Source organism: Ceratotherium simum, chromosome 1 (assembly GCF_057802395.1).
Source record: "Ceratotherium simum simum isolate JZ-2026a chromosome 1, ASM5780239v1, whole genome shotgun sequence".
Lineage (NCBI taxonomy): Eukaryota > Metazoa > Chordata > Mammalia > Perissodactyla > Rhinocerotidae > Ceratotherium > Ceratotherium simum.
The window spans coordinates 37029682-37057465 of record NC_141900.1 but is presented as its reverse complement, the minus strand read 5'-3'; the positions used below and the strand labels follow the sequence as shown (position 1 = coordinate 37057465).

General features: G+C 37.3%; 1 protein-coding gene across 3 annotated transcripts in view; it reads right to left on the bottom strand.

The window, feature by feature from the left end:
* Window positions 1–27784, bottom strand: part of ANKIB1 (ankyrin repeat and IBR domain containing 1) — a 138646-nt gene that overhangs the window by 108014 nt on the left and 2848 nt on the right. For 2 of the 3 annotated variants that reach the window (XM_087419490.1, XM_014788164.2), the window contains exon 2: window positions 7698–7812. The exons of the other annotated variant lie outside the window; for it this stretch is intronic. In XM_087419490.1, the coding sequence (XP_087275616.1) occupies window positions 7698–7700 (3 nt within the window). In that variant the 5' untranslated portion in view covers window positions 7701–7812. The remainder of the gene's footprint in view (window positions 1–7697; window positions 7813–27784) is intronic. 3 annotated transcript variants of the gene reach the window in all.

Genomic DNA, 27784 nt, shown 5'->3' with positions numbered 1-27784 from the left:
AACAGTTTAGCAAACAATTATAACATTAAAGATACAGGGAAGGGAAGCATCAAAAATAACTATAATCACTTCATTTTAATCACAAACTCACAACACAAAACAGAGTAAGTTGTGACAACAATAACTTAGATGGGGAAAAGGAAAGGGATGGAACCTGCTTAGAGTAAGGAAATAATAGGCTATCAGAAAATGGACTATCTCATCTATGAGATCTTTTATACAAGCCTCACAGTAACCACTAACCAAAAAATCAGAACAGAGACACAAATGACAAATAAAGAGAAAACTGAGAAAACCATCATAAAGAAACACCAAACTGAATTGGCAGTCGGAAATACATGGGACAAAAAACAAGGGAAATACAGAACAACCAGAAAACAAGTGATAAAATGACAATATTAAGCCCTCATATATCAATAATCACTCTAAATGTAAATGGACTGAATTCTCCAATCAAAAGACACAGAGTGGCTGGATGGATTAAAAAACAAGTCCCAACAATATGCTGCCTCCAGGAAACCCATCTCAGCTCTAAAGACAAACACAGGCTCAGAGTGAAGGGATGGAAGACGATACTCCAAGCTAATGGCAAACAAAAGAAAGCAGGTGTTGCCATACCTATATCAGACAAAGGAGACTTCCAGATAAAAAAGGCAATGAGAGACAAAGAGGGGCAGATAAAAGGGACACTCCACCAAGAGGACATAACACTTATAAATATATATGCACCTAACACAGGAGCACCAAAGTACATAAAAAACTATTAACAGGCCTAAAAGGAGAAATTAACAGCAACACAATAATAGTAGGGGACCTCAACACCCCACTTGCATCAATGGATAGATCACTCAGACAGACAGTCAACAAGGAAATAGTGGAATTAAATGAAAAACTAGACCAGATGAACTTAATAGATATACATATAGAACACTCCATCCAAATGCAGCAGAATACACATTCTTCTCAAGTACACATGGAACATTCTCAAGATAGACTTTATGTTGGGAAACAAGGCAAGCCTCAACAATTTAAGAAAAGTGAAATCATATCAAGCATCTTTTCCAACCATAATACTATGAAACTAGAAATTAACTACAAGAAAACAGCTGGGAAAGTGACAAATATGTGGAGACTAAACAACATGCTACTGAACAACCAATGGATCAATGAAGAAATTAAAAGATAAATCAAAAAATATCTGGAGACAAATGAAAATGAAAATACACCATACCAACTCATATGGGATGCTGCAAAAGTGGTTCTAAGAGGGAAATTCATAGCAATACAGGCCCATCATAACAAACAAGAAAAATCTCAAATACGTAATCTTAAATTACACCTAACAGAATTAGAAAAAGAACAAACAAAGCTCCAAGTCAGCAGAAGGAGAGAAATAATAAAAATTAAAGCAGAAATAAATGAACTAGAAACCAAAAAAACAGTACAAAGGATCAATGAAACTAAATGCTGGATCTTTGAGAAGATAAACAAAATTGACAAACCCTTAGCCAGACTCATTAAGAAAAAAAGAGAGAAGGCTCAAATAAATAAAATTAGAAATGAAAGAGGAGGGGCCGGCCCCGTGGCTTGGCGGTTGGGTGTGCGCGCTCCGCTGCTGGAGGCCCGGGTTCGCATCCCAGGCATGCACCGGCACACCGCTTCTCTGGCCATGCTGAGGCTGCGTCCCACATACAGCAACTAGAAGGATGTGCAACTATGACATACAACTATCTACTGGGGCTTTGGGGGGAAAAAAAAAAAGGAGGAGGATTGGCAATAGATGTTAGCTCAGAGCCGGTCTTCCTCAGCAAAAAGAGGAGGATTAGCACGGTTGTTAGCTCAGGGCTGATTTTCCTCACAAAAAAAAAAAACAGAGAGAGAAATGAAAGAGGAGAAATTACAACAGATAGCACAGAAATACAAAGGATTATAAGAGAATACTATGAAAAACTATATGCCAACGAATTGGATAATCTAGAAGAAATGGATAAATTCTTAGACTCATACAACCTCCCGAAACTGAATCAAGGAGAAATAGAGAATCTGAATAGACGAATCACAAGCAAAGAGATTGAAACAGTAACCAAAAACCTCCTCAAAAATAAAAGTCCAAGACCAGATGGCTTCCCTGGAGAACTCTACCAAATATTCAAAGATTTAAAACCTGTCCTTCTCAAACTATTCCAAAAAACTGAGGAAGACAGAGCACTTCCTAACTCATTCTACGAGGCCAACATCACCCTGATACCAAAGCCAGACAAAGACAATATGAAGAAGGAAAGCTACAGACTTTATCCCTGATGAACATAGATGGAAAAATTCTCAACAAAATATTAGCAAACCAAATACAGCAATACATTAAAAGCATTACACACCACGATCAAGTGGGATTTATACCAGTGACACAGGGATGGTTCAACATCTGCAAATCAATGTGATACACCACATTAACAAAATGAGGAATAAAAACCACATGATCATCTCAATAGATGCAGAGAAAGTGTTTGACAAGATCCAACATCCATTTATGATAAAAACTCTCCATAAAATGGGTATAGGATAATGGAGGATGCCATGCATGTGTAGGGGCAGGGGATATATGGGAAATATCTGTACCTTCCTCTCAATTTTGCTATAAACCTAAAAAGCTCTAAAAAAATAAAGTCTTAAAAAAAGACATGAATTCTAATTTTTATGTTAATCTCTCTGCATTTGCTTCCTTGACCATACAATGGGCATGAGTTATTGTGAGAAATAAAACTGTAAGTAAAGTATTTAGCACAGTGTCTAATATAGAAGACATTTAATAAATATGCGTATTTTCCTCTGTTCTTTTTTTTTTTTTGGTGAGGAAGATCAGCCCTGAGCTAACATCTGCCAATCCTCCTCTTTTTTTTTGCTGAGGAAGACTGGCCCTGGGCTAACATCCATGCCTATCTTCCTCCACTTTATATGGGACGCCGCCACAGCATGGCTTGACAAGCAGTGCGTCGGTGCACGCCCGGGATCCGAACCAGCAAACCCCGGGCCGCCGCAGCAGAACGCGCGCCCTGAACCGCTTGCACCACCTGGCCGGCCCCTCCTCTATTCTTTTTTTTAAGAAACACTTTTCTGCTTGCTTATTGGTTCATAACTTTAAGACAGGCGAAAGACCTTGAAATCTGACCACTAGATAGGTGATGAATCTCCAAACCCAAGTTGTGAGACAATTTCCAAGTAGTGTCTTATCATTACCTCCTTCCAATTCATTTCTGAATAGTCCTGGAAACTAAAGTGACTTAAACTAAACCAATATACACATGCATTAAAAGCATACACAAAAAAACATGGAAATATATGCCATGGACACACTAAAATTTAAAACAAGACCAATTTATGCTAGCCTTTTATGTCCACTAAGTTAAGGAATCTGAGTAACACTAAATGAGATTTCTATAATTTACAGGGTACTCATAGAACCATTGATCCAAACCCATGTTCCCTGCTGGTATGTTTGGGTGATACAGTTTCTGTACTCAGGGATATTTTACTTCACTTGAGAAAAATGTTTGCTTAAAACTCTTTCATTTTAAACAAAAACTTACATACTTATAAATAAAAACAAATGCACTTAAGATATTATTCAATATTGTTCTGCACCTATCAGGATAATCTAATTTTAATTCAGTGCATTCTGCCCACTAGAACTTCAAGACTAAGCGGAAGTCAATTATATTTATGTAAACTAATGTTTTCTCATGTTTTCCTGTTAAAAGATGACCTTCAAGAGGTAGTTCATTATTATTCTTACAATTTACATTGTCATTAAGAAAGCTCCAGGAAAAATTTAAAAGATTAGAAAAGATAACACTGAAAAGCACTTGAATGCCTAAAATCTATAACTTTCAACAGTATATGCTAAATAGACATCACTAGCATCAGAATTATGCTACCAAATAAAGGATTCTTTTAACTGTTAATATTGTAGTTTCTTTTACTATGTTGTATACTATGTTGTATATAAGTCATAATAAGCATGAGATTGTATAATTTTTCTAATTTCTGAACCTGTGTGTGCATGTTACAAATCTAATCAAATTCCCATTTTGGGATTTTTAAACTATGGTACATTTTCAGATAAACATCCAATCTCTAGGTACTAGGAGGTGATTAGCATTACCTATTACACAGGACAATACTAAGAGAAGTAGAGAGAACAAAAGCAGGGACACAGCCAATTTTCTTCTGACGTCATAGTCTTTTTAATCACAATAAGCTATCTGAAGATCAACAGAGACACAGACGAGTGACTGATTAACTTCTGATGTCACAATCCTACCTAAATAGTCTAGTGAGAGAGAAACCCAGGGAGTAACAATGCCTGGTTCTTTACTTGACTCCATCGTTCTCTAGATACAATTGAGGCAAATAAAAACATCATTGTTTTCCTATTCCCAAAACATAAAATGGACCCCTCTTCCAAAATTCAATTTTCAAATTCTTTGTATAAAACTCACAAACTAATTTTAGAAATAATTTTAAACTGGTTCATTTCCTTTCTGGACCTCAGCCAAAGATGTTATTACTACACATGGATATTTATACACTAGATGTTCATAACTCAAGAAATAATAGAACGAACATTCCCTTCAAAAAAAGAAAAACTATTAGATATACCTACAATGCAATAAATAAATAAATATAATACAAAATAAAACCACAAAGAGTTTAGATTTTTTAAAAATCTTCTCAATATCTTTTATCATAAAGAGGTCAACTGAAAAGAGTATTTTATTAATTTTCAATTTAAGGGGACAGTATACTTCTAGTCCATCTACAAATATACAAAAAAAAGGATTCTAATACTCAATTTACAGGTAGTTCAATTACTTTCAAATTTTAGATTTTGATGAAACTATGAACAGATGTTTCTCTGTTTAAGCACCAATTAAGTAAATTATGGTAAATCTGAACGCTAGAACACAGTCACTAAAATCACTTTTACAATTTTATTTTATGTGGGAAAATGCTTTCATAATAAATAAATGAGGTAATAAGATTACATATAATATAATCACAACAAAATAAAATATACACATCCATACAAAAAAGAGTAAGGAAATATATATTATGCTGTTAACTCTGAGTAGCAGAAATATACAATGTGTACTTGGGATTCGTCCTCTATTCTTTTTGGTATTTTTCAAAAATTCTAAAAAAAAAATGATTTAAAACTAGATTTAATGATGGATGTGGTGTTTGAAAGTGATAAACTACAGGATTGAAGATTTAGATTATATATTAAATAACATATATTTGGAATAACATATGATCAAGATTATTCATTGCAGCATTGTTTGTATTAGCAACACAGTGGAAACAACTTAAAAGACCAAAAAAATTATAAACAAAAATCAACTGTATTTTTATAAATTAGCAGCAAGCAACTAGAAAATAAAAATTTTAAATTCTATTTAGGGGCCAGCCCAGTGGCATAGTGGTTAAGTTTGCACCCTCTGCTTCAGTGGCCTGGGGTTCGCAGGTTTGGATCCCAGGCGCGGACCTACGCACCGCTTAGCAAGCCATGCTGTGGCAGGCGTCCCACATATAAAATAGAGGAAGATGGGCATGGATGTTAGCCGAGGGCCAATCTTCCTTGGCAAAAAGAGGAGGATTGGCAACAGATGTTAGCTCAGGGCTAATCTTCCTCACCACCCCCCCAAATTCTGTTTACATTTAGTGTCAAAAATATAACATACTTAGGAATAAATTTAACACAAGGTGTACAAAACGTTTATGCTGAAACAAATATTGTTGGGATTATAGAAGACCTAAATAAATGGAGAGATAAACTATGTTCATAGATTGGAAGACTAAATATAGAATTGCAAAAGCCCTAGAATATCCTAAGCAATCTTAAAAAAGGTAACAAAGTCAGATAATTTCATTACCTGATTTCAAGGCTTAACTTAATTAAGATGGTGTGGTACTAGCCTAAGTTTCAACAAATAGATTAATAGAACAGAAGAAAGTACTCAGAAATAGACTCACACTTAAATAGCATTATGATTTTAAACAAAGGTGCCAAGGCAATCCAATGGAGGAAAAGTTAAGTTCTTTCATCAAGACATTGGAATAAATGGATATCTATATGGAAAAAACTGAACCTTGATCCCTACCTCAGACCATATGCAAAAATTAATTCAAGATGAATCCCAGACCGAAGTGTAAAAGTTAAACTCACAAGTTTAGTATCCAGAATGTATCAAGACCTTTTACAAACTGATAAGAACAAAGCAAAAGGATACAGTGATAGGTTGTATTATTATCCCCAATTGTTTCCTGACCTCCTCATAGGAGGATATACTTCCCTGCCCATTTATACCAGTGTTAGCCATTTGACTTGCTTTGGCCAATGAAATGTGAGTAGAAATAAAGCATGACATTTCTGAACCAAAGCTTTAAGAGCCATCATGTGGTTCTACCACTGTTCTTTTTCTCATTGCCACAAGACCTGGGTCCTTCAGCTTAGGTCCCAGAATGCAGACATGAAGCAGATCTACAGCTGACATGTAAGTGAATGTTTGTTGTTATAAGCCACTGAAATTTTGTGGTGATTTGTTTCTATAGCATAACTTAGTCTAAGCTAACTAATATAGGAGGGAACAAGCAATTCACAAAGGAGTGAACCCAAAAAACCTATAAATGTGGCTGAAACAGGATTTATTTTTATCATATAACTATAAATCTAAGAGATAATCCAGAGCTCTTGTATAAACTACACAATGTCATTAAAGTCCTGAGTGTCTCCTACTTTTATACTCTGCCATTCTTAGATTGTAGTTTTCACCCACATGGTCATAAAATGGCTGCTACAGCTCCAGACTACAAGCTAGGTACGTCTCATTAGGCAGAACTGGATCACGTAGCTACCTGTAACTGCAAGGAGAGGTAGAGAATAGAGTTTTCACCTTTTAAGGTTTCCTAGTTGAGACACGAAGAAAGAAAAGATTTAGAAATAAAGATTGAGTCAGCATACATATAGTGTCTGTCACAGACGCCAGTTCTACTTATTAGATTGGTAAAAAAACTGGAAACAAAATGAAATGCTTATACATTACTGGTGGGAAGTATAATTGGAACGATTTTGTAAAGTAATTACATATTTGTTCATGTCAAAGATGAATACATCATAAGCCTAGGAATTCTACTTCTCTATATATTACTATCTAATATATATTTTTATATATATTTATTTACTTCTATATTTAAATGAGGTGTAACAAGGCCAACTTATTTCTTTTAATAAGCCAAAAATATTAGAGTATATTTATGTACTAAGGGTAGTTCTGTGAAATTTTTGTTTCAAATAAATAAATACACACATACACACCCTCATATACATATATACACACAAATACATTTGGCAGGTATGTGTGTGTGTACACCAGGTTATGATATACAAAATTATTTTTTACTGTGGGTTATGGTTAAAAAAATTAACAGATGTTGTCCTAAGATAACTCCTGACAGGTACACAGAGAGACTTGTACATGGATGCTTATTTTGGCATTATTTATAATAGTAGGGCTTGGCAACCAGCAGGCTCCACTGTAGCATGAAACTGACTGAGCAGTTTCATTGTGGACCCCAATTGCAGAATGTTTAGGTCTAATCTTTTAGGCTAAGTGGAGGAAGGGAGCTGGCGGAGGTCTCACCATTTAGTGCTTATACTTCCACCTAATCCCATTTCCAGGATGGAGCATTTCCTTCTGCCGTCTGTCCCTGTGCTTCTGGCTTCTGTGCTTCTGCTTTGTCTTGATAACATACCTCCTGTTTTAGCCAGAACAGAAGAAGAACAACAGCTCAGCTGCGCAGACTGGGGCAGAGGATCTGGTCAATCTTACTCCCCATAGCATTTTTCGATCTCTGCTGTTTTTAGCCATATCCCATACTTCTTCATCCTAAGCTACCTGTGCGTCCAGTTCCTGTGCTTTTTTGGTGTTCTTTTGCACAAATCAGCCTGCTTTTTTTTTTTCCTTTCACAGTTGTAGAATTAGGTTTGAACTTTGCTTAAACAGTTTAGCTTTGCTAAATCAGTTGCCTTTGTGCATTTGCTGTCTAGCTTTCAAAACTTGTAAAGTCTCATCTGCTGTTATGTCCTCTTGTTCTTTTTGACTTTAACAAAATTTTTGACATAACATAAAATTTACTGTTTTAACCATTTTTAGGTATACAGTTCAGTGGCATTAAGTACATTCACATCGTTGTGCAACCATCACCGACATCCATCTCCAGATCTTTTTCATTTTCTTAAACTGCAAGTCTGTACCCATTAAACATTAACTCCCCATTTCTCCCTCCCCTCAGCTCCTGGCAACCGTCATTCTATTTTCTGTTTCTATAATGTTGTATGGTTCTTTTTTTAATCCACTTTTCCAAAATGGAGATCAATCTCCTACATTCAGTTTTAGGGCAAATTCTTTGATTACCTCTGCCTCTCCAGTTCTCTGTTCTCCCTTTCTAGAACTCCTATTATTTGCTATATCCCCTAATTTCCTAATCTTTCTCTCATCCTCTATCTCTTTGCCTTTTTGTTTTACTTTCAGGGAGGTTTCCTTAACTTTATCTTCCAACTATTCTATTGTATTTAAATTTAAGTTATCATGTTTTAATTTCCATAGCTCTTTCTTATCATTGAGTTGTTCTTTTTCTTATGGTATCCTATTTTTGGAACATGGATGTAACATTTCATCTCTATGAAGATATTAGTCTCTGTAGACTCAACAGTTAGAGATGTCGGTCCTCCTCAAACTGATCTATGGAGTTAATGCAATTACAATCAAATCCTAGCTGGAATCTTTATAGATATAGACAAGCTGATTCTAAAAGTTATATGGAAAGGCAAAGGAACTCGAATAATTAAAAACAATTTTTAAAAGAAGAATAAAGTTAGAGAAAAAACACTAATTGATTTTAAGACTTATTCTAAAGCTACAATAATTAAGACAGTATGGTTTTGGCAAAGAGGTAAACTTAGATTCACGGAACAGAAAACAGAGTCTAGAAATAGCCCCATACAAATACAGTCAATTCATTTTTGACAAAGGTGCAAAGGCAATTCAATAGAGAAAAGGTTTTTTTTAAACAAATGGTGGAACACTAGAAATGCACACGGAAAAAAAAAAACCATCACCTAAGATGCAAGAACAATTTACACAAAATAAACTAAAAATGGCTCACAGATCTAAAAGTAAAACTAAAAACTATAAACTTTAAGAAGAAGAAAACATGGGAGAAAATCTTCATGACCTGGGAGTATGCAAAGAGTTCTTAACATGATACCAAAAGCATGATCTATAAAAGAAAAAAATTGATAAATTAGACTTTATTAAAATTAAAAACCTTTGCTCTGCAAAACTCACTGTTCAGATACTGAAAAGACAAACCACAGAGTAGGAGAAAATATTTGCAAATCACATATCCAACGAAGGAAATGCCACAAAATGAATGAATTTCAAAGGCATTATGCTGAGTAAAAGAAGCCAGTCTCAAAGAGTTACAAACAGTATGATTCCATTTACAAGACATTCTCGAAAAGACAAGACAATAGTGGTGGGGAACAGATCAGTGATTGCCAGCAGCTAGAGATACAAGAGGGTGTGACTACAAAGGGATAGGACAAAGGAGTTTTTTGGAGTGACAGAACTGTTCTGTATCCTGATTACCAATCTATATGTATTAACATTCATAGAACTATATACCAAAAAAACTCAATATTACTATACGATAATTTAAAAATTAAATTTAAGGGGCTGGTCTGACGGCCTAGTGGTTAAGTTTGGTGCACTCCGCTTCAGCCACTCTGGTTAGGCTCCCAGGCACGAATCTACACCACTTGGCAGTGGTCATGCTGTGGCGGCAACCCACATACAAAACAAGAAGATTGGCACAGATGTTAGCTTAGGGCAAATCTTCCTCAAGCAAAAATAAAAAAATAAATTAAATTTAAAAGATTTCTTTTGCTCCCTGAATTATCAAAAAATCATCTTGGTGTCCTTCACCCTATTTATTTATTCATTTCAGCCTTTCTTTATTACAGTACAGGTGCTCCTCAAGTGTCTTTTTGGCTCACTATTCATAGGTAAGAGTGAAGTACTTAAAAATAACTGGAAATTGTATTGTGAATAGTTAGGCAAGAAAGACAGCTGAATGCTTTCAATCACGGGAAAGGAAGAGGATACAAGGCTGATGAATCCAATGTATCTTGGGTGATGCTAGCTAACACCTTGGAAGGTATCAATGAATCAAGTTGCTTTAGGTTTATGTAGCACAAAGTCAGAATATTCTTGTCCATACTAGGGCTACAGGCTCCTACCAAACAAAATGTGGACAGGAAAAGGATTTTCATTACAGAGCTTTCAAAAAAAACCACATGTTCACTTATTCTTCACAAATTCAGATGCTGTTACTGAGCAATCACTATGTGACAAGCAAAGCACAAGATAACACAAAGACACTTCTCTATGTGGTTCTACTTCCTTTCTCTCTCTCTCTCTCTTATTTATTTATTTATTTTTGCTGAGGAAGATTTGCCTCTTTATGTATGTGAGCCGCTGCCACAGCATGGCCACTGACGAGTGGTGTAGGTCCGTGCCTGGGAACTGAACCTGGGCCGCCAAAGAAGAGCACACTGCACTTAACCACTAGGCCACCAGGGCTGGCCCTTCCTTTCTCTTATTTAAGGAGTAAACCACAACACAAAGACATGCATATTTCTATCAGGTTCTATGTCCTTCTTCTAAGTAAAAGATCATTTCAGAATCATAGGCTTATCTGATGATAACCAAACTCCTCTACTGCTACATAACTATAGCTCTCAACCTAAGGAAACTGGTTTAGAATCTGGGGACATTTTATTCTTTTCCTGTCCCTCAATCTATCTCACTGATTCAACCTAAAAAACAGGGTAAGACATGCTATTATAAAAGAGATTTCAGAAGAAAGTAAACCTATCCTATAGGAACCGTATAATACTTTCAATTGTATTATAAGATAAAGACACAACTTCTAATATTCTTTGTGCTTCAAGTCAAATATTAATAAAAGCCTGGCAAACACTCTGTGGTCTGTTGCCATGTCTGCAAAAGTACCTTCTTGTGATGAATAATTTATGCTTTAGAGTAATGCCCTCCCCTAACACGCCACCACAAGCTGTTCTAATAACGAAGGGTATTTTTCCCTTAAATCCCTTGAACAAAACATAATGAACAAAAACTTCATGTAAGGTAAAGAAGGAAGATGCAAGCTGAAAGGAAATACCCAAAGTCCACTGTAGAGGTGTTGCTATTAAGTCAAAGGACACTGATTAACTGTAAAGACAAATTCTAAAAGATTAAAGCCTTTTACAACATGATTGCTTCAGTTTTTAATTCACTAATTTTATAAAAAGACAGTCATACTCCTTTAAAAATGAAAGGTCTACAAATGCTTTCCTTCATTATATTCCAATATATTTTTACTTACCCAGCAGTTGTTTTACCCTTCTCTAGTAAGAGCAATCCAATTTTTCCAGAGAAATCTCCTTCCACCCCAATCAGGACATGGTTTAGATAGGGCTGACTCCACATGGTTTAGATAAGGCCCAAGTCTGGCTAGTCAGTGCTTTCTATTCACTTAACCACAGTGATTGGTTCATGTCATCCAAAGTGGACCACTGACCTAATTCCAGGACTTTTGTTGGAAGGACCAAGAAAGAAATGTGTCCTTTTGAACAAAGATAGACATGTATAAGTGACCATGTTTTATATCATGCATTTCTCCCATTACCATCGGCCTGCAGCTACCCGGACTAAGGATGGACATCTGATCCAAAGGGAACCTTTAAGGCAAGCCAGTAGCCTATTACAAGGTCTGGTTAAGAGTTCTACCCTAAAAGAAGGTTCTATACTGGATAGTGACTAATTTAACTAATCAGATTCTCTCTCACAGAATTTGAAGGTATGAAAGAAAGAAAAAACATGAATGAACTGGGCTTTCATACTTTATCATTTCTTCTCAATCCTCCACAACCCTTCCCTTCCAGACCTACCCTTTCAGAAGGCACCCTTATCTCATGAACAAAACAGAAGCACACAGAGAATTTCTTCATTGTCTCATAGTCAAGCTTAGAAACCAACTTGCATTTGCATTCATTTTTCTCTTCTTTTCTTCCTATTAGAATCAAAGTGCAACACTCTCAAAGCAAAGGCAAATGTTTGCTTTACGCTATGCATCCCTTCCTTTTCAAACACATTTCCTTCCTTTTCAAAAACTGTGTCCTTTCATTTACCTTATTCTATTTCTATGCCACTAGTTCCCTAGAACCAAGGGAATGACATGGGCCTAGATCACCTATCAACATGCAAACATGTTCTATTATTTTAAAAAATCTCCTCTCCTAAAGGATGTTTTCTCAATAAATGCTTGGTTAATTGTATCGACATGGAAAAACAAAGAATCCTGAACCCTACCTAAAACATCACACAAAAGTCAAATTCCAGATGAAGTGCAGATCTAAATGTGAAATGTAAAACAATAATGCCTTCAGAAGAAAACATAGGGGAACACCTTCATGTCTGTAGGGTAAGCAAAGATATCTTAAACAAGACACTGTTAATATTAATTTACTTCACGTCCATAATGTCACTGTCTTTTCCCCCGTAATTGTTTCAAATTTCTTTATTCTTTAAAAATACAACACATAATTAGGTTTTCCCTCTGTCACAATTCTTTCCCTCCATCTCTCTTCCCGAAAAACTACCTTGAAGGTTTTTTTTAAATGTGGAATAACCTAACCATTCATCAGTATGACAGATAAAATAAATGGTGGTTGTTCATACAATACTATGTAGTAGCTAAAACATACAAAAAAATACTACATGATCATTGTCTAAAGGAATGCTTTTTGTCCAATCAAATTGTAAACATGTCAGTAAGTATAATTTTATTCTTCTTTGTATTTCCCAGAGATAAAGAGTGTCCATATTTTCCAAATCCAAAATTAAGACACTCAAGTAGAAAAATACAGAGCCCAAACATAATACTTGAAATCATACTTGGCCTGGGAGGTGTTTATTGTACCCACAAGCAACAGGAGAACTCTGAACGTCACAGTAAGCAATCTCTAATCTATCTATCTACGTATGTTGCTGACAATAAGAATAGCTATCAGCTAGGTCTCTATTCATTATAATAAGGCGTTTCAGTAGCCTTTCTACACTAACTTCTAAGCAAAAGCACGAAACTTGAAAAAGTTTGAGAGTATCACTTCTTCCTCATTCCTAACGCTTTCTTCTATTTCCAAGGAGTCTAATTCATATAATATTCCTGACCTTTATCTACCCCAAGGATATTAGCAGATCTGGAGGGAAAAAACTGGATATGCTTACTGTTTTGACCTCGCAACTGGTTCTGAACTCAAGCAAAACACAGAGTCCTTCCAAACCTCAACAAAAAAATCAACTTTCTTAAAACATCTTTTAAGGAAGGGGAGAAACATAAGCTTTACTCCTTTTTCTTTTTTTAATTTTATTTATTTATTGTTCCCCCAAAGCCCCAGTAGATAGTTTATTGTCATAGTTGCACATCCTTCTAGTTGCTGTATGTGGGACGTGGCCTCAGCATGGCCGGAGAAGCAGTGTGTCGGTGTGCGACCGGGATCCAAACCCGGGCAGCCAGCAGCGGAGCTCGCACACTTAACCACTAAGCCACGGGGCCGGCCCTAAGCTTTACTCTTTTTAACAAAGTTATCATTGATCCCCATGAAAATGAAACTTCCAAAAATGACTGCAAAATTACACTATATAAACATAAAAACAATAAAGAACAAAATTCCAATCCATGGATTAATTTTGCTCTTCTTTGAAGAAACACAACTTACAGGTTTAATATTATAGAGTTAATTTCAGATAATGTTGTTAATGAAAATATTTAACAGCTTGAACAATATATGTGCAGAGTGGACTGAAAAAAGACCAGAGGCCTAGATCTATAAGAAGACGCTCATGGGACAAACCTAGTCCTGTGGTTTATGTACTTTCTGTCATTTAATCCACACAACAATCTCACCTGCATTTTACAGTAAAGAAACACAGGCTTTGGGAGTTTAATTATTTTGGAAAGGCTTTATGGTATATTTAGAAAATTCTGAAGACAAACTTCGGTTTGAATCCTGGCTCTAAACTTACTAGCTTACTAGCTACTTAAAATTTTTGAGACTTTTTCCCAACATGTAAAAGTACAGAACTGAGCCTCCATGGCTGGACTATTATAAAATAGGGTGACAAAATACATAAAATACATTCAATATTTAAATAGTGGGTACTCAGTATAATGTAGCCATCATCGTTGTTATTACTAACTTGCCTAGAATCACATAGCTATATCTATCTAGTTCTAAAAACTTTTTTCCTTCTTTCAAAAATACTTAATAGTGGGGCCGGTGGCGTAGTGGTTAAGTTCAGGCGCTCTGCTTTGGCGGCCCGGCGTTCGCAGGTTCAGATCCTGGGCGCAGATCTACACACCACTTATCAAGCCATGCTGTGGCAGGCATCCCACATACTAAAAAGTAGAGGAAGATGGGCACAGATGTTAGCCCACAGCCAATCTTCCTCAGCAAAAAGAGGAGGATTGGCAATAGATGTTAGCTCAGGGCTAACCTTCCTCACACACACAAAAAAGAATACTTAATAGAATTATATACAGAGTATAAAAACTGGAAAAATATATATACAGCATAAAGAAGAAAATAAAAAGATAACTATACTCCTCAAATCCTGTACTAATCACTGTTAATGTATTGACAATTTTCTTTCTATATGTGTAGAGCCTTCTTTTAAGTGCAGAACTAGATCATGCTATATAATAGAGTTGGAATTTTTTCTTTTATACTTAACTTTTATTATGAGAATTTTCCTATTTGATTAAATATCCCTTGAGCACATAATTTTAACAATATCTAATTCCAATGTACAGATAATAATTTAGTCCTTTCTTTATTGATTTACATTAAGTTGGTTCTAATTTATCCAGCATTATGGGTAAACTTATATGTATCTTTGAACCTATCCTTTTTTTCCCCCACAAGATGTCTTAACCCATGTAGCAGTATCTGTTTTCTTAGCAAAGCCCATACTATTACCATACATGTTGACATTCAAGTCCTGGTTTGCACCTGGAAGAAAGAATTCATTTATACTTTATATATCTTTAGCCACTGACATTGAATCTTAGCATTAAGTACATTCTATTGCTATAGCAACAAAATATAACTAAGGTTAAGGGCTTCCTCACATCTGTTGTATGTTGTCCAAGTCACAGACCCAGTCTGAGACTAGAAACTCTCCATCATCAGAAACAAGAACCTGAATCCTGTATTTGACTTAATGTTTTTGAATTCACTATATATTCCATGTATCTTAATGAAGTGATGAAAGACATAGGAATATAAGAAGCTTTAACACCTAAAAAAAGACATGAAGAATTGAGATTTGAGCCACCTATGCTTCCTTGCACCCTGAAGAAATGGCAATAGGAGGAACATAGTGTTGCAAGGACTCTTTCAAACTGAAATGTTAGGATATGATTCAAAACACGATTCAACAATAGAGCACAATACTGAAATGAAAAATCCAAAGTGTATTACTTCTGTGGCAAGTACTTAAAATTCAAGTCTTGTTGGGCCAAGAGAAAATGAGTAAGAGAGCAAGGTGCTTCTGCGGGACCTAACTGCTTCAATTAAGGTAGTTATTAAGCACTGGCTACACAAAAACACTAAAACCTACAAACCTCTCAAAAATCTAAACAGCACCAACTACTTTCAGTTCAGATTTACAAGGGGGAATAGGTACTGACCTCTTTTGGAGAATACGAAAAAAGCTACAGTATAAAGTTATAAATCACGATACAGAGTCATCTAAAAGCAAGATGCATACCAAAATATTACTATGACTGTTAGGAAGAACCACATTCAATGACAGCAATTAATAATTCATATAATTTACAGAGAACTAAAAGATGCTTACTTAGGTGCCAGCCCAGTGACATAGTGGGTAAGTTTGCACTCCACTTTGGTGGCCCGGGGTTTGCGGGTTCAGATCCTAGGCGTGGACCTACGCACCACTTATCAAGCCATGCCGCGGCAGGCGTCCCACATATAAAGTAGAGGAAAGGTGGGCACAGATGTTAGCCCACAGCCAATCTTCCTCAGCAAAAAGAGGAGGACTGGCAATGGATGTTAGCTCAGGGCTAATCTTCCTCACCAAAAAAAAAAAACAAACATGCTTACTTATCTCCCAAAATAATATATGAACTTAGAAACCACAATTTATGTCAGGGGAAATACACTGCAGTGAAAAAATCAGTCAAATAGTAATTTCAAATTGAAACAAAAGACGATTAGAATACATCATTTTTAGAAAAGGGAGAAGCATAAAAAATAAACAGTGGAAGTCAATGATTGGTAGCCTATGCTAGAAACACATCATTTCCAGGTGTACTTCTCAGAGGAAAGGCATACTCTTCTAGGCAGATAAAAAAAATAAATTCATGCAGCAAATCTGTTCTGAGCACCTAGCATGTGCCAGGCATTGTTCTAGGTGTAGGGGAATATGGCAGGAACAAAATTAACTAAAATTCCTGTCCCCATGGAGTTTACACTCTGTATTCAATAACGTAAGATGTTATTTTAAAAAAAGATAATCATAAAGCCAGGAAGGGGATAGAGTTTTGCGACGTTGTAATTTTTTTTCTTTTTATTTATTTTTTGCTGAGGAAGATTTGCCCTGAGCTAACATCAGTGCCAATCTTCCCCTATTTTTGTATGTGGGTCACCACCACAGCATGGCCACCAAGGAGTGGTGTAGGTCCACACGCAGGAACCGAATCCAGGCTGCTGAAATGGAGTGCGCCAAACTTAACCACTAGGCCATGGGGCCAGCCCCACAATGTTGTAATTTTTTAAAGAGTCATTAGGGAAGGTGACATTTGAGTAAAGAAGGTGAAGTAGAGAGCCATGTGGTACCTAGAGAAAAGAGAATCCCAGGTAGAGGAAACGGGCAGTGAAAAGGAGCATGCTCTATTGTGTCCAAGGAACAGAAAGGAGGCCAGTGTTACTGTAGGGTAGAGAATGAGGAAGAAAGTAGTAGGACATGAAATCAAGAGAAGTGATGGGGCAGGCAGACTGTGTAGGGTCTTAAGGGTCATTGTAAATCACTAGGCTTTTATTCTGGGTGAAAAGGGAAGCCACTAAAGGGTTTTTAGGAGACAAATAAAATGACCTCACTTATACTTAACAGGATCACCCCACCTGGCTGTCTCAGAAGACTAACAGGGGTGGTGGCAAGGCTAGAAGCAGGGAGACTATTTAGGAGTTGGCTGCAGTAATCTAAGGAAAAGATGATGGCAGCTCAGACCTGGGAGCTGGCAGAGGAGGCAGTGAATACTTAATCAGATTCTGGATGTACTCTGAAGGTAACAATGGACAGAATTTGCTGATAGATTGGAAGTAGGAGTGAGAGAGAAGGAAAAGATAAGAATGACTCCAAGGTTCTTGGCCTGAGCACCTGGAAGGATGGAGTGACCATTCCTGAGAGGGGAAGATTGCAGGAGGTGAGGTGTGAGTGGGAAGGGGGGAGATCTGCTTATATTTGAACATGTTACATTTGAGAGGCCTATTAGATGGCAGGTAGGCAAAAGGATATATAAGTCTGGAGCTAAGGAGAGTGGTCTGGGCTGCAGAAACAACCTGGAAGTTGACAATGTATAGATTATATACTTTCTGTACAATCAATTTAATATTAAGATATAAATTCACTGAAGTTTTCCACACATATTTTTCCAATTTTAAAATGCTGATATTTTTCTCATACCTATCTAATCTAGACTACTGAATTATAAATTATTTAGTATATACATGTTAAACAGAATACACAAATTAGAAGCCAGAAAGCCAATCAGGGAGACAGAAGTATACACAAACTACACCAAGGAGTAAAGGGTATGAATAAGGAAGATGGTGAGAGGAATCATGGACAAAGTTAAACATTTAACTACATGACTTTTAGGTTACAAATTGGCACACTGATATTACGGTATGTGTTATATTTACAACTGGTTCTTGACATGTGGTTGATGCTACCTAGGTTTAACGGTACAAAATTCCAAATGAAAAGAAGTCTCTTTTAAATTATATTCTAGATAGCAGGTGGATGAAAGAAGCTTCTGAGGCCGGCCCCGTGGCTTAGTGGTTAAGTGCGTGCGCTCTGCTGCTGGCGGCCCGGGTTCGGATCCCGGGCGCGCACCGACACACCGCTTCTCCGGCCACGCTGAGGCTGCGTCCCACATACAGCAACTAGAAGAATGTGCAGCTATGACATACAACTATCTACTGGGGTTTTGGGGGGAAAAAATAAATAAATAAAATCTTTAAAAAAAAAAAAAAAAAGAAAGAAGCTTCTGAGTAAATGGACCTGTACCCTGTCTTTTCCCACTCCAATCCATCCTGCACCTGCTAGATTAATCTTCCTTTGTCTGTGCAACTTTGTTTTTACCTTCTCTTACGAGATAAGGTTTGGGATCATAGTTAATTTCATTCATTTTATTATCTCCTCCATCAGAGTTCCTCATCTAAAGAACTCTGAACACAGAAAAATGATTTGAGGAACTATTTTTAAAATTCTCCCAATGCTTATATACAACTAGTACCATTCTAGAGGCGTAAGAGAGAAACAAATCAATTCATACAATAGATGCCAACAAGACCAGTAGCACCTGGGAACTTGTTAGAAATGAAAACTCGCAAGTTCCACCCCAGAATTACCGATCAGAAACTCTGGGGGTGGGGCCGAGCAACGCGTGCGTTAACAAGCCCTCCCAGTGATTCTGATACATTCTAAACTTTGAAAACCTCTAGCTTAGAACATTAAGGCTCAATTTTCTTAAGGACGTCAGTTGAAAAAGGCTACTAAACTATAAAATCTTTGAACATAGGAACTTTATTATTTTTCACTTTTGATTGCCTTTTGTATCTGGCATTTATCCCACATTCAAAGAGTTTTTAAATAGTTAAAAAATCAGAAGTACTCCCTTCCTCCAAGTTTCCTTGTTTTTCTTCATTCTATGATACCAAGTTATCAATTCAACCCTTATCCTTTCTTTCTAGTCCTCCCTATATTATATTATAGAAAAGGTAATGTTTTGCCAATCAGAATATCATATCCTAACTTTTTAAGTAATTCTGTGGATGTCATGTCTAGTCACATTTCAGAGCAAGAAGAACTCTCAGAATATTATTTATCCAAGTGCATCAATTTACAGGTGAGAAAATTGAGGCCTGGAGAGATCACGTGGCAAGCACATCCTTACCGAAGTAGAGAGACACCAAAGGATAAAATTATCATCTCCAGCCGTCTTTATCTGGCCTGAATCAAAACAGCTAGTTTAACAGATTTAAATAAAGTAAGGCATTAGAAAGGTTGAAAGAGAGAGAGAATAATCTTTACATTTACAACTGCTTTCTGGAAATAAAAATAAATACATCATCAAAAACCACCATTGCTTTATTTATTTATTGGCAATAGTGCATGCCCTTTTCTCATTCTTTGTTCTAATAAACTATGGAAAAAAGACCCTTAACGTTACTAAGAATGCTCTTCAACTATCTAATGACGTGGCATGCTATGCCAGAGTCTTGTCCTCCACTGTCCTATCAGTTCCAAACTAAATTTCCCAGAAACTAATCTCAAGACTGTTTATAACTGTTTCACTCAGGTAATGTGGCAATTTTTCTCATCAAATTTATCTTCCTGGTTATACTCCATCCAACACAGAGACTGCCTGGAGAAAGCCAGAGTGGAGCTCCTTTGATACGTTGTGTCCCAAGCTGAAAATCATTTTAATTGTACTTGAATCTTATTTAACAAGGGTTCTGAGTAACTTACAAGCAACATTCTGATAATTAAATAAGTTAAGGGGAAATAAACGCTGTGGAAGGCAGTGAAATATACTGGAAAGAATATGGGCTTTGGAGCCATGAAGATCTATTGGGTTCAAGTTTTAATTCTAGTCCTTACTTGCCCTCATTTTATAGGACAGAAGCCATATTAGTATACTGCCTCATATTGTTGATATCTAGTCGTTAGTCATTTTAAAATACACACTCCTTGAGAATAGGAACTATGTTTTATATATCTCTGTATCCCTCCACATTATATTCACATAGGTGATCAATAAATATGTACTTAACTAATATGGAATACAATAGCAGATAAATTTTCTACCTATTAGGTGCTCTTGCTTCCAGATCCTATCCCCAAATGTATCCCCCCCAACTACAACTGGCTTAACTTTATCAAAAGATAAATCTGATCTTGTCCAATTCCATTTTAAAACTTTCCCAAGGCTCCCAGCCCTTATGGAATTAAGGAAAAGTCCCTGCTAAGACCAGACTTTATCTTATCACAGCCTATCTCTTATAACTCAGATCCACCTCTGAACTACTAAAGCTCCCAGAATGTTCTTCCCCTCCCCCTACAAGCTCCTCCTCAATTGCTAACGCCTACTATCTTAAAAGTCATTTTCGTTATCAAGTTTCTGGATCATAGTTCCCCAACCCTCAACGTACTTAGATGTCCTGCCTCCCTCACTTAGTAATACACACACCGAATTTACCATCTAATGCAACAGTGAAACGTTTAATCTGCTACCCCAATTATCGGGTAAACTTCTTGAAGACAAGGATCACACCATAGTCAGTTTTATATCCACTGCTTACCATAGTTACTGGCACATAAAACACCTTTAATTAGTATTATTTATTGAACATAATGATAAAGTCCTATGTTCTCAACGACATTAGTTTCCAATTTGAGAATATAATCATGTTTATTTCCCTGTTTACTTGTAAATAACACTGGGGGAAAACACATAGCTGCCTAATACGTTAAAGAAAAAGATTCTGGGGACTTATTCTGCACACACATTTAGTATGACACAGAAAGAAAAACAGTATTAGTTTTTCCAAAGAACAGAAAAAATATTTCACAAGAACTTGCTATTAGGGGGGACCTCCTTTGTCTTGGCCCCATCTCCAGAGGTTACAGTCTCCAAACTGGATATGATCCTTAGTTAAAATAAGCAGAGCCATGAATGAGGAAAGAAGAAATAGAAGGAAGCTGCTGCACAGCCTGGAATGCCATCCTAGGACCAAAAGGTGACAAGCACCTGCTGTGGAAGACTGAACAGAAAGAGAAACGAGCCTGCATTCTTGACAGCACTGTGGAGCCACCATGCCAGCCCTAGATCTCCTACCTCTAATTTCTCATTACTTAAGGAAAATTATTCCCTAATTTATTTATACCACTCTTTTTTGGATTTCTAAAGCAAATGAACATGATTCCTAATTGATAGGAAAGATAATACAAAGAAGAAAATTTAGGAAAAAGTTCGTATAACTCCGGATAGGAGAGAGATATTCTCAAGACAGGAACATCAGAAGCCATGGAGAAAAAGACAGAAATGATTACATGAACTACCCAAAGAAAAATGTATCGTAAATGATACCATAAACTAAGACAAAAAACAAAAGACAGACTGACAAAACATATTTGCAAACAAAGCTAAAGGATTATATCCATAATATATCAAAGAAAACCAACAAACTGAAAGGAAAAAAAATCCAACAGGAAAAAATGAGTAAAAATATGAATAAGCAATTTATAGAACTGAAAAATCAAAAGGACCAACAAGTATATCAAAAGATGCTCAGCTTCACAAGTAGTTAGAGAAATGCAGAATCAAGCACCATAAGAAACTTTTTTTACCCATTTTATTGTCAAAGAAAAACATCAGTGATAGTGAGTTTGTGGGGGAAGCAGTTACTCTCAGACATTAATGATGTCAATAAGAATAGCGTCAACATTTCTAGAAAATAATCTGGCATTATTTATTAAAATTAAAAGGGTATATATTATGTACCAGATATTCATTGCAATACCGTTCATAATAGAAGACTAGAGACAACCTAGACGTCCAAAATGAACACAGATATGGTTTCAGATATCTATAGCTACAGAACAAACCACCTCAAACTTAGTGCCTCAAAATAGTACGTTATTTCTCACAATTCTGTAGGCTGGCTGGGTGGTTTCTTTGCTGGCTTCACCTCTCATTCCTCTGCAGATGCATTCAGCTAAAGGGTCAGCTGGGCTAGCAGGTCCAAGATAGCCCACTTTCATGTCTGCTGGTTGATGCTGGCTGTCAACTGGGGCGTCTTGGTTCTCCTCCAAGAGACCTCTCATCCTCCTATAGGCTAGACCAGCTTCCTTAGATGGCAGTTGCAAGAAAGCATTCCTTGAAGGCCTCTTAAAGACTAAGCTCCAGAACTCACACATTACTTCCACCGTATTCACCGTTCAAAGCAAATCACAAGGCCAGCCGAGACTCAAGAGATGGAGAAAGAGATTCCACCTCCAGACAGGAGAAGCAGCAAAGCCACATTGCAAAGGGAAATGCATACCAGGATGGGAGGAATTTATGGTCATTAATCATTCTACCCTATCAGAGGTAGGTAGGTGGGTGTGTGCGTGTGTGTGTGTGTGTGTCTGTATGTATGTATGTAAGTATACACACACACACACACACACACAATGAAATACAATATAGTTGTTAAAAAACAAGATGTAGAACATTTAATATAGTATGTTATCATGTATGTGGGGGAAATTATGTATATATTTCACCACAGAAATATATGTTTGTAAATCCTGGAAGTATACTTAAAAATTAACTAATTAAATACTGGGCCATGCAAAGCAGTCAGCATGCTGGCTGAGGATGCAGGGTTCTGAGGCCATGTTAGGAAGGTCAGCAGAGGTGTGAGCCAACAGGCCCAGAGGCGAGGATAACGGGGTGTCGTGTGGGGATAGGGAGTTGAACAGAGCTATGGATCCCCAAAGAGGCACAGGCCAGCAGGCCCAGCAGTCAGCAATGCACGGTGGTAGAGGGAGATATAGGAAGAAGAAAGTCTACAAGGCAGGGAGAATGGTAACACACCGAGGAAGTAAGTAAAACAAATGGGCAAATGATAACTATATTGAGGCTAATGTGAAGCCAAGTATCTTATTGCCAGAGAAGGCATTTATAAACATGGAAAGGGGGAAGGCTAGAAAGAACCCTGGGGTATTGGACTGGAATTGGAAGTTTAGGAACAAATTTATGGTTTTATAATATATACACCCAGGTATAGAAATGGATGTATATGAGTATTAATACATGTGTATTATGTGTGTGTATATAAACCATACTCACATACTCATATATTTCCTAGTTCCTATAAGCAATGACATCCCAGTAGCAATGAGCACACTAAGCCCCTAAATCTTTGTTTTTAAAGACCATCTTTTACAAAAACAAACAACAACAACAAAAATCAAACAGCGCTCCTGGGAGAAATGGTTGGTTCCAGGGCTAGACCAGGCAAAGTACAAGATGAACCAGGAACAGCATGTTCTGCCAGAAAGGCACAATGAATGAGATGGGAGCGTCGTAAATAGGCATTAGAGCCAGCTTAAAGGGGCTCCCACTGGCTAAATTGGGGACAATTTAAACAACAAAATAAATAATAATAATAGAAACAAATCACAACACATTAAATTAAATTGAAATCCATGAGTCCTTACTGATTTAATAAACAAATAAATAAATGGGGGAGAAGGGAAGTTCCACCTTACAATAAAATACCAACTAATAAATGTAGAAGGAATAAGAGAAACAGAGAAATATCATTTCAAAATTATCATAACAGTGGTTAATTCAGGTGGGAGTCATCACTGACACTCATACTAAGGCTAGTGAGTGGAGATTTGACAAGAAACAGGATGCTGGCATAATTTTGGAATACCTCTCCACAAACACTGATCAAACACAAAAGGACATCAATATGATCAAGGTGTTAATCACCAGAAGCAGCATGACTTGACACCATACGCCTCTGGATGCAATGCATTGAAAAGAGCACAGCCCCACTTCTGCGGTATTCCTGCCAGGAAGGCACGACCTGATGGGAGTCATGAGGAAGTAACGCATGGATCTAGGATGAGGGTCATCCTATAGAGTGTGGGGTCCATACTTTCTAAAACTGTCAAGGACATGAAAGACAGGGAAAAATGAGGCTGAAGAAGTCTGAAGAGACATGACAACTAAATACAACATGTATTCCTGGATAGGATCCTGAACCAGAAAAGAAAGAGAGATTGTTGGGATAGTCAATGAACTAGATAGTAGCATTTATACCAATGCTTATTTTATGATTTGGACAGTTATATGCTGGTTATATGAGAGAGTGCTTTGTTTTTGAGACACAGACACTATAGTCTTTATGGGTGATGGGACACCACTTCTGCAGCTTGCTCCAAAAGGTTCAGAAAAAGACTATAATGGATAAAACTGCAAGTATTTATACACACACACACACACAGACACACACACACACATACGTAATGTACATATGGAGACAGAAAGAGAGAGGGCAGGCAATGGAAGAAATGCAGTAAAATATCAACAATGGTATAATCTAAGTAAAGGAAATATGAGAGTTCTTTGTACTGGTCTGGCATCTTTTCTCTAAATATGAAATTATTTCAAAATAATTTTTTGTGTGTGTGTGTGAGGAAGATGAGCCCTGAGCTAACATCCATGCTAATCCTCCTCTTTTTACTGAGGAAGACGGGCTCTGAGCTAACATCTATTGCCAATCCTCCTCCTTTTTTTTTTCCCCCAAAGCCCCAGTAGATAGTTGTATGTCATAGTTGCACACCCTGCTAGTTGCTGTATGTGGGACGCAGCCTCAGCACGGCCGGAGAAGCGGTGCGTCGGTGCGCGCCTGGGTTCCGAACCCAGGCCGCCAGTAGCGGAGCGCGCGCACTTAACTGCTAAGCCACGAGCCGGCCCCCAAAATAATTTTTTAAAATCTGAAATAAATATGTGATATAGAACATCTAGTGCTAGAGCAGATGATAATCAGCTATCGTCTAAGGCCAAGAAGCAGAATGAAAACCCTGGTTTAATATGCTTATTTACGTATCTTCCTTTACAATACTCTGAGGGGATACATTTAACAAGGAGGGCAATGTTTTTATGCCTATTTGGAGAAGAGTACCTCAATGTTTTCAAATCAACTTTCCCATCTCTTCACGGATTTTATTTTATTTTTTTTTAAAGATTTTATTTATTTATTTTTTCCCCCCAAAGCCCCAGTAGATAGTTGTATGTCATAGCTGCACATCCTTCTAGTTGCTGTATGTGGGACGCGGCCTCAGCATGGCGGGGGAAGCGGCGCATCAGTGCGCGCCCGGGATCCGAACCCGGGCCACCAGCAGCGGAGCGCGCGCACTTAACCGCTAAGCCAAGGGGCCGGCCCATTCACGGATTTTAAATAGGCATTTTACAGTTCAGTGAGGAAAGAAATGTTGACTTACTCATCTTTGTGGTCCCAGCACTTAACGCATTTATAGTTTAGTCACTGTTATGTCCTTGAACAGGAATTATAGTTTAGTCACTGTTATGTCCTTGAACAGGAATTCTACCCCCAATATTGTTCCAATCAGAAAACACAGTGACCTGAGTACCAAGATTCTGTTATACTGAAAAGGAAAAACTGTCTATGTCAAGTTAAAATATCTATGTCAGACTGAGGACAGCAAAATATCAAGGACTGCCTTTCTTGGGAACTTGGAGGAGGAATAATTATCTGCTCTACAGTCGTAAAAACAGACGAGTGTGCAACCAGTAGCAAAAGGGGTTACCCTAAAGAATGGCAAACTGCTGACAGTTTTTGGTAAAACCCAGAATAAAATGTTTACAAATGAGGCTTTTGGCGAAAAGAGTTGACAGTGGAAGATCATCTTTAAAAAAATGTGACAGGGTCTGAAAATGATTAGATTAAACCATATCAAATTGCCGATAAAGCATATATCCTACTAATAGATGAGTAACATCATTTTTAAATCTGAAGGAATACATTTTCATTGCCGAAACCAAAACTCTCCAAGGCATTAGATAGTTGTCAAAATTTAACTCAAAATTTTAAAAAGCTGAATAGATTTCATATAACTCAATACTCTTTCCTTCCCAGAGAATATATACATTTTTAAGTATATTTCATAGGCTCTTGGTCCCATTGCTGAATCAGAAGGAAAAAAAGTTATACATGCCTGAAGATCTATGTCACAGTTAACCATAATGAACTTCAGAATTGCCTTTCCAAGGTTTAAACACAACCGAAAATTACATTTGGATAGGATATAATTTATCTGCTTCAGAAAACAAAACATACTAATACCTTACAAAATTAGAATCTTTCTATTCAAAGCATTATTAGAGAATTAAAAACTGTTATAGGGGCCGGCCTGGTGGCGCAAGCGGTTAAGTGGGTGTGCTCCGCTGCGGCGGCCCGGGGTTTGCCGGTTCGGATCCCGGCATGCACCAACGCACCGCTTGTCAAGCCATGCTGTGGCGGCATCCCATATAAATCGGAGGAAGATGGACACGGATGTTAGCCCAGGGCCAGTCTTCCTCAGCAAAAAAAGAAGAGGATTGGCAGATGTTAGCACAGGGCTGATCTTCCTCACAAAAAACAAAACAAAACAAAAACTGTTATAACTATGTTACAATTTCTTCTCTCTACGGAAAAATCTGAAGGTGAAATCTTTTCTAGCATATTACAAGTGAAACAACCTTCAGCATTACTGTAAACTAGAATCTGTATGGTTTTTAAAAGAAGATAAAATACTTCTTAGGACTGTTCTAAGAATTAAATGAGATAATGTATATAAAGCACTTAGCATGGTGGCTAGCACAAATTAAGCACTCAATAAATGGCATTTATTGTGTTTATTCTTATAGAAAGGATGTGGGCCGGCCCCATGGCTTAGCGGTTAAGTGCGTGCGCTCCGCTGCTGGCGGCCCGGGTTCGGATCCCAGGCGCGCACCGACGCACCGCTTCTCCGGCCATGCTGAGGCCGCGTTCCACATACAGCAACTAGAAGGATGTGCAGCTATGACATACAACTATCTACTGGGGCTTTGGGGGGGTGGGGAATAAATAAATAAAATCTTTAAAAAAAAAAAAAAAAAGGATGTGAAACAACCCTAAAAAGTGATCAAGTGACTTAAAAACCTATTAGAGATGTCTAGAAAGGCAGATGGATAGAATCACAGTCAAATATCTAGACTGGAGAATTCAACGAGGAAAGCAATCTTAACTTATTTATCCTTGCAGTCCCAGAATCTAACACAATGCCTGGCACACACAGTAGGCATTCAATAAAGGTTTAGTGAAATGAGGTGAGGATAAAAGTCAGTTACCTGAAAAAGAAAAAAAAGAGGTAGTCTAAGGTTGTCTGAAAAGTAAACTTAGAGTCCAAAAATTACTATTCCCTAAGCAACTCACTTTGAGAAAGGAAATAAAAGACCTAAGCACTTTTATTTTTTTTTTATTTTTATTTTTTTAAAGATTTTATTTATTTATTTTTCCCCCAAAGCCCCAGTACATAGTTGTCTGTCATAGCTGCACATCCTTCTAGTTGCTGTATGTGGGACGCGGCCCCAGCATGGCTGGAGGAGTGGTGCCTCGGTGCGCACCCGGGATCCGAACCCGGGCCGCCGGCAGCGGAGCGCACGCACTTAACCGCTAAGCCACGGGGCCGGCCCACCTAAGCACTTTTAGAACCAGGCACAGAAACTCCCCTGAGACTGGTGTTTTTAATAA